This window comes from Cyprinodon variegatus, unplaced genomic scaffold (assembly GCF_000732505.1).
Source record: "Cyprinodon variegatus isolate N-32 unplaced genomic scaffold, C_variegatus-1.0 Scaffold183, whole genome shotgun sequence".
Taxonomy (NCBI): Eukaryota; Metazoa; Chordata; class Actinopteri; order Cyprinodontiformes; family Cyprinodontidae; genus Cyprinodon; species Cyprinodon variegatus.
Genome location: NW_015150636.1, coordinates 837,403 through 846,283, shown reverse-complemented (window position 1 = coordinate 846,283; position 8,881 = coordinate 837,403). Strand labels below are relative to the sequence as shown.

At 33.7% G+C, this 8,881-nt stretch overlaps 1 protein-coding gene across 1 annotated transcript in view; it reads left to right on the top strand.

Moving 5' to 3' along the window:
* The first annotated feature begins 3,424 nt into the window (after window positions 1-3,424).
* atp8b4 (ATPase, class I, type 8B, member 4) overlaps window positions 3,425-8,881 on the top strand; it is a 42,123-nt gene continuing 36,666 nt past the window's right edge. Inside the window, exons 1-2 of the mRNA XM_015378983.1 lie at window positions 3,425-3,587; window positions 3,856-3,914. Coding sequence (XP_015234469.1) covers window positions 3,884-3,914 — 31 coding nt within the window. The 5' untranslated portion in view covers window positions 3,425-3,587; window positions 3,856-3,883. The remainder of the gene's footprint in view (window positions 3,588-3,855; window positions 3,915-8,881) is intronic.

Sequence of the window (8,881 nt, the reverse complement as noted above, 5' to 3'; positions counted from 1 at the left end):
AGACCTGAAGGACCAGATACCCTATAGAATCATTCTATCACCCTATTAGAGACCTGAAGGACCAGATACCCTATAGAATCATTCTATCACCCTATTCAGAGACCTGAAGGACCAGATACCCTATAGCATCATTCTATCACCCTATTCAGAGACCTGAAGGACCAGATACCCTATAGAATCATTCTATCACCCCTTTAACTGTTTTTTATACTATACTCACCCAATGTACAATGGCAGTTCCTGGTCTGGGTGGCTTGAAAGTGACACACATTCCACAACAGTTTTGTTCATCGAACTTAAAAAAAAAAAAAAAAAAAAAAATGTAAACAAGGTTATTGATTTTGATTTTTTATACTCTAATAATCCCAGAGGGAAAGAAGAAGTGATCAAAAGTATGTGCATTCAAAAGTACTTAAGTATTGGAAAGTACCACTTCAATTTTTGAACATCCGTATATTTTGGTATAATTTTCAGAGTAAATTTACAAAACCTTTTAACTTCTTTAATACCTGATGTTGACACATAGAACCACAGCTTCAAATTCTACATCACCTGTACAGAACTGGAGAATAAAAGAACAAAGGACAGATATTTTAAACAGAAGGGTGTTAAATCTCCTCACATTTTCACAGTGGAATAGAGATTTAATCTTTTATTCATGACCAGGGATGATGTTAGGGTAGCTCTACACTCCAGAGTTTCATTGTTTCATTGCAGCCTGATGCGTATTTGTCGTCCTTTTTGAGGCACAAGGCCTGATTAGCAGATTTATTTCCATTTTTGCTGGGATGCAGCACAATATATCCAGTTGTAGAATGTAAAAGAAATGCATTGACTGTCTTGTCTTACAGATGATTGGTTAAGAGTGGTGCCATGTCAGATAAATATCAGCTTGTCATTAGTTTGACATGTAAAGCAAGGCTCAGAGTGTCACTGTCTAATTTCAAGGCTAGGCTTAAAACTTCCCTTTTTAATAAAGCTGATAGTTAGCTATCTCTATAGTTATGATGATATAGGCTTAGACTGCTGGAGGACATAAGGACCCATTTTAGTCATTCTGCTTCAATATATCTATATTCTTCCATTCTTTTGTATTTCTTAGTTCAATCTCTAATGTTATTGTTTTGATGCTTTTTCTAATCATAGTAGCTTCATCTGGTCTCTTCTTGTTTGGCTGTGCATCGGAGAGAAATGTAAGCTGTGCTGCTGCCATCAACACCTTTGTTTATAGATGTCGATTGACAGTTGCCTTTTGTATCTCTGCTTCTTTCTGTTTGTAATATAATGTAAACCTGTTTTCCTAAAACAAGAAAAAATACACTTTAATAAGACATTAATATATAAATATTACCTTATTTGCTCAATAGCTTCCAGGTAATGTGATCAATTGATTCCAAATCTATAAGAAATCATGGTACTAGACTGGTTTCATAAGACACACCATTTAGTTTTAATATGAAATCTCTAAATGTGTATAATCTTTTGTAAATATGACAAATATTAATATTCTAGTTCGATAGCTTCTTGGTTTCTTGGCAGTTTTATTTTGAAAACAGGAAGTTGGTACACGATGTAGCTGTTTTCACTCGCCGTGTTTTTACTGTAAAGTCTATAATAAGGGCGCACTTGAAGAATTGGAGCGGCTTCTTCCGATATCAGTGCACCCGGAGCAAAGGAAAGGTTTTCCTGGAGGAAATAAGAAAATTAACCGGAGGAAGAAGCGGTTTAACCGGGGCAAATGTCTTTCGAATGTCTGTCGAATATCCAACATAAAACTAACTTCACCGCTGTATGCAGGCTTAGGTTTTTGAAGGTGTTTGTTGGAAGAAACATCTAATATTCTTTTTTTTTATGTCATTTAACTTATTTTATAAAAGATAAAACAATACAATCTCATCAATACACTCATACTATTTTAAAGTCATAATGCAGCTATGGGCATGACATTGAAATTAGCTTCCAGATTGTAGCTTAGAAAGGAAGCTAAAGGTTTACAGTGAAGTTTGAAGTAGTTTGAAGTTAGATATTAGATATTCAAGCTCAGAGGAGTTGGCGTCTCTTAGCTCATTGTTGATCTGATTCAGGAGCTTAGAATTCAGCCAGCCACTCTGTGTTGCAACCTTTTTTCACGGGTTATGGTTTACTTAGGGACCGTCAACAAATTTCTGAACGAAAGACTCTTGAGAAACTCAATGAATTCCTCGTCTTGTAGCCAACTGAAAAAGAAAACTATGGAAAATTGTGATACTAGATTATATAAAATATGAAAATGAAGAATAAGTGCACGTTAGATAAAAAAACATACATTGTCTTAGACTAACATTTTATTTTTTCATTTTGTACACAAAAGTGTAAACAAAAATAAATTTCGTTAAGTACAGCTTTCTAGAATATTTCACTTTTTAAAGTGCAGGTAAGCAGCAGTGATAAAACATTGTGATGAAAAAATTTATAAAAAAAAAACTGTANGCTGCACCAATCCGCCTGTCGATCTCCCGCTCCCTTCTTCCCTCATTATTGAAAAGTATGGAATAATTTCATATTTAAAGTACTTTCAGTTTGTCAGTTTGAATTCTGAATATGAGCAGACTTTTCCTTTAATCTTTTGTTCAGTGTACAGAGAAATTAATTAGTTATATCATAGTGAATAATTAGTTAAATTGTTAATAAACATCTACATGCTAATATTGGAGCCTTCATGTGTAACTGCTGAGATATTTTCATATGCCAAACAAAATTACTGTTACATCAAGCTTTTATTCAGATAAAAATGTGAGAAAAAAACAACAACAAATATCATAAGTGATAAATTTATACAGAGTTAAAGAAATGTTCAAAATATCTTTTAAACTGACATTTTTCTCCTCATATTTCACCATATTTCTTAGTTCTTCTAGATGGCAGCAAAATATTCCAACTCCCTGCATCCTGCATTATATATAAGCGCCACCAGAGGGCGCCAGATCCATACAAAGACCAAAACTACTATCGGGGAAAAAGGAAACGGTAAAAAAAAAATACTAAATCTAAATAAATAAACATTAAGTTTATAAATAAATAAACATATTGATTTTACTCTAAACAAAAAATTGACGAAGTCACAGTTATATTATTGAGACGCAGCCTTTAATATGGTCTGAAAATAAAAAAGAAGTTGGGCAAAGTTAAAATATATATAAATCATGCTAAATGTGATTGAATCAGATATGCTGCAGGGACAGACTTCCTTCCCTGTCCTCTGTTGCAGCAGCACCGGCCTGGTTTCTTGCTGCTCTCCTGTTTCTCCCCAGATTATGAGTCTCTGAGGAAAGGGACGGATTCTCTGCATGCATCATCCCCCCCTCCGCCCACCCCACAGCACGCATCTTCTGCAGCGTCCTAACCTGCTCTGCTGCTCATTCCTCACTGCAGCTCAGCACAGCTCAGTCCAGCTGGTTCAGTTCAGGTGGTGCTGATGGTTCAGGAGGCATTCAGCGCCTGTGAGGAAATGTGAGGAATGCGTCGCTTGGAATAAGTAGATGGTCTCTAAAGACTGGCAGGATTCATGGAGACAACAGAAGAGCGCGTCTGTTACAAAGTTGGACAAGGTAAGACCAGACTGGGAATGAAGAGTCTGCATTGGATCCATTTTTTTCTGCATACATTCACCTGAATCCCCTTTAATAAACAGAAACCATGGAAACGCCCTGCAGAGCTGCCTACTCTGTTTAACTCCTCTGGGATCTTTTGTTAGGGGAGACGCATAGGCTGGGGATTTTCTCTTCTGCATTTGATTGTTTGGAAATAAAAACAATGGACTTTGCTTTGTGCGCTGTTTCTTTTTAACATTTTTGTTCTCCATGTTCTCCCTGCAAGGGGAAATCTGGGAAGGTCCCAGGAAAAGATGCCAATCTGGAGGAGAAATACTTCTGTTGGTAAGACACACTTGCCTTATTCTAACCAAAGAAATAAATGTTACTTTAGATGAAAAGGGGCGATTGTCAGAGGATGACAAGATGACACTGATAAACTTGGTGCAGCACAACAAACCAAAAAACATTTTTTTATGTCCCTATATGGAACTACAGAAGCGTTTTGAATACACTTGAAAAAAGAAAATAAAGTAGTCTATTTTTCTGAATTAACAAGATTTTTTTTTTTTTTTTTACAAAAATGTGGTTACATGTATCATTTGATATTTCGTTTCTTTTCATATAGGGTTTCATTTACAGAGTCATTTCATTATTTCAAATTTTATTTATCACCATTGCACCGTATTTCTAAATTAGTGTGCACATTCTGGTTTACTGGTTCTGTTATTATTCTTTTCATACTCTGTTTCTGTTGCTCTAGTCCGTTGACTGAGGAAGCAGCAGGTGGTTGAGGGGTTGAGCTAATTTGGACTATACCACATCAGTGCTACGGGACGAAACGAGGTTTTGTTTCATTTGGTTTAGGGTTATGTTTGTTTTGCCATATGTTAAGTTTCTCTGAATCTAAAATAGAATGCTTTATCTTTTTTTTTCCTCCAGTGAATTCAATACGCTTCTGTAGTTCCATATAAAGGAATGAAAAAATATAAATTTTTAGTTTTTTTGTGCTGCACCAGGATTATCAGTGTCCCTTGATCTTGTCTTTAAGTTTTAATTCTCTCCCATCTTGATGTGATGACAAGATTAGGGGACATTGATAATCCTGGTGCAGCACAACAACCCAAAAAATAAACATGTTTTCATATTCCTATATGGAGCTACAGAAGCGTATTGAATTTATTTGAAAAAAAAAAAGATAAATGAGTCTGTTTTTCTGAATTAACAAGATAATTTTTATAAAAATGATTTAAAACAAAATTTCGGTTTATTCAATTTCAATTCAATTCAATTTATCTTTATTGTCACAAGAACAACGAAATTTTAAAAAGTGCCATCGATCAGTGCATATACTTAAAAACAAAAACAAAAATCCTTGTCACCACCATTTAGACGTAATATAAGAAATAAATAACAATAACTGATACAAAATAACTCATAAGAATAGTACATTCTCACACACACCATCCATGATGATTAATGGTTATTTTTGGTTGCATTTAGTTTTGTTATTGCTGTCGGGTAAAAACTGTCTCTAAGACGGTTGGTTGTTGTTCTGATTGCTCTTACCGGAATTAGCAAGATCATTTTTATAAAAAATACATTTTAAAAACTTTATTTTGCTAAATCAACAAACTGAAAAGCAGAGGAAGTGGGGAAACAACTGTGCCATGAGGAAGGGCCCAGTTAACAAACGTTAAAAGTTAACAAACTAATAGTGATTTCATCTACATAACTATATGCAAAGCATTTCCCGGTGTCTCAATTCCAAAAGAAAGTAAAAATGAGTTAAACTCAACAAACGGGACGCGTTGAAGCGTTTCTGAAGCGTTTCTGAAGCGTCTCACGCTTGGACATCTCCAACAGAACATCCTCTATGAAATCACAGCAGCATTATGTCATTACTTCACTTATTTTTGTAAAAACTATCTAATTAAATCAGAAAAAAACAGTAAATTTCCTTTTTTGCTAGGTGAATACAAAATGCTTCTGTATGGATAAAAATATAAAAAAATGGGATGCTATTAAAGGAACCCAGTTATGGTCAAAATTAGTTGGCAAATAAAATGTATTCATATAGAACCTTTAAAAAATGAGCCGTTGCAGATTAACAGCAACATTCAGTAAAATTTACTAATTTATTAACCCTTTATCAGTGAAATACTTTAAAAATCAAAATTTAGAGACACCTTCACTGGAAAAAGGATCTAAAAATAAGTAGAAATGTCTTAAATTAAGTATATTTACCCTTAATTTGAGTAGGTAAATGAGATAGATGACCAATGGAATGAGTATTTTTGCTCTTAAAATAAGAAAATTAGATAAAAAAAGCCCGAAATAAGACAATGCAATTGTGTTTTCTTATTGTGAGTGTAAATTGTCTTGTTCCATTGGCAAAATCTCTCTTTTACCTACTAAATCCAAGAACAAATACACTTATTTTAAGAAAAAACAACTTATCTAGATTTCAAATTTTTTTCCAGCGTTATTACTTTTATAACGTTAAAAAAAAATGGATATTTTGATGGCAAAAACTAACGTCAATGTAATCACAAATAACTCCAACTTGCTCGAATATATGAAGAAAAATAACAAAAGTCCTTCTAAAAGAAATGAATGAAAAACACTCTGAGGGTGAAAGAAAAACATTTTATTTTGGTAAAACTTAACCTTAGAGGCATTAATGCTGATACTGGCACTTACATTTTATAGTTTATAAAACTAAATAAATTGTTAACTAGGCTTATTAACTTTTTATTTTAATTTTTTACCTTTTTTTCTTGCTTTGTCAACTTTTTTTCAACTTAATTTCCAGTTGGTCATATATCATTCAAGGGCTCATCTAATTGGTCAAAATAAGATGTACATCCATGTAGCAGCATCTTTGCTGAAAGGCTGGATATAGATCTAGTGCTTCTAGACCTCACTGAGTTGACGGGGGGAGGGGGACTCCATTTTTTAAGGGGTATGCAGGTGATCAAAACCTTTAACTTGCCCTATAAAGGGTTAAACATCCCATCTGAAAACATTTGGAAATATAAAGATTATTCTGCACTGGAAAATATCTAAATCTAGATTAGTTATTTTTTCTTAAAATAAGTGCATTTGTTCTTGAATTGAGGAGGTAAAAGAGGTATTTTGCTAATGGAACAAGACAATTTACTTTTAGAATGAGAAAGCACAATTGGATTGTCTTATTTCAAGTGCATGTTATCTAATTATCTTATTTTAAGAGTAAAAATACTCATTCCATTGGCAATCTATCTCATTAACCTACTCAAATTAAGGGTAAATACACTTAATTTAAGACATTTTCACTTATTTCTAGATCGTTTTTCCAGTGTGTCCTTTTTGCTCATGTTTTGCTGTAGTTATTGCATAGAGAATCAGATCACACTGGAAAAAATCAACTTACATTTAAAATAAGGAAACACAATTGCATTGTCTTATTTCAAGTGCTTTGTATCTACATATCTTATTTTAAGAGTAAAAAATACTCATTACATTGGCAAATCATCTCATTTAACTCCTCAATTTAAGGGTAAATACACTTAATTTAAGAATTGTTTTTCTTTTTCTGATCGTTTTTCCAGTGTGAGCTCGATAAGGATAAATCAGCACATGTTGATGTGTTTGAAATCTCATTCTGGTTCTTCGGGAATGTGTCATCTTATGCTTCCTGGGAAGAAATGCAGTCCAAAATACGTCAGAATTTCCCAAATCTGTGAGCTGTTCAGACTTGCAGGCTTCAAAGGAAGTTGCTTGGTGAAGAAAGAGTTAAAAAGCAGAACGTTCACATCATGGAAATATCAACTGTACAATCTGTAAATGCAATGCGTAAGCAGCTCAAAGTGTCAGAACAAGCTAATCAGTTGTTTAATAATGAATCAGTGTAGTAACTGATAGCTGGGTGAGTGTGTGAGATCGTCTGTCCTGCTGCAGCTTGCTGCAGGTATGTGATGCATAATTGAACAACCATTTACCCCGTCTGACCACCTCAGGTCTATCTCAGTGTTTCTCCAGGCTTTGTAAAGTCGAGCTGTTCTTTCTGACTGGGTTAGTTTCCTTTTAAGACATGAGAAGACAAGTCGGAGCACGATAATGATCCTTAATGAAACACAAAGGAGGACGAACAGTGAAATTGTTACCGAATTATTGGGAAAGATTTGCAGGTAGAGACAAGTTGGAGGCGGAACTAGCAGCTCAACGACTGCTGCTTACCTGATCAAGGCTGCACTTTAAAACATGAGAGAATTGTTCTAAGTGAAATTTATTATTGCTCACATTTGGGTATACAAAATGAAATAATAAATCTGTTTGTTTACACTGCAAAAAATGTAAATCTAAATAAGTCATTTTTTTCTTAAAATAAGTGCATTTTTTCTTGAATTGAGGAGGAAAGTGAGACGCTTTGCCATTGGAAAAAGACGATTTACATTTGAAATAAGAAAAAAATATTGCTTAGTCTTATTTTAAGTGCATATTTTCTAATTATCTTATTTTAAGTGTGAAAATACTCATTCCATTGGCAAACTATCTTATTTTCCTGCTCAAATTAAGGGTAAATATACTTGATTTAATAAATTTTTACTTAATTCCAGATCGTTTTTGCAGTGTAAGTATAAGTTCAGGGTGCCACTGGCTTCTCTTCAGCTTTGTGTTCATAAATACCCGACACAGACCAAACCAGTGGGTTTTTTAAAGGCTCAGATTAAAATAAATGCAATAAAACCACAGACATAAAATCTACACCGCTGGGAAAAAAAATCTCCTGCTTACATGTTTCAGATTATCTAAATACTTCTATTATAATTTCATTACTCAGGCACATGTGGATTTTTCTTTTAGGGCGTCTTTTAATAAAACAGGTTTGGACTAGGCCACTCCTAAAATTCATTTTTAATTTGAGGGAGACCTAAACTGGTTTGGTGGGGATTGGTCAGGCAGTAATAATGGAGCAATTAGCTTTCCACTGCAAAAAATCTAAATCTAGATAAGTCATTTTTTTTCTTAAAATAAGTGCATTTGTTCATGAATTGAGGAGGTAAAACAGATATTTTTCCAATAGAACAAGACAATTTACACTTAAAATAAGAAAACACAATTGCATTGTCTTATTTCAAGTGCATATTATCCATTTATTTTATTTTAAGAGTAAAAATACTCATTCTATTGGCAAACTATCTCATTTACCTGCTCAAATTAAGGGTGAATACATTTAATTTAAGAAATTTTGACTTATTTTTATATCGTTTTTGCAGTGGAAGCTGGTATTTTATCACAGTTAATTTGACATTTAAGGGGGGGAGTGT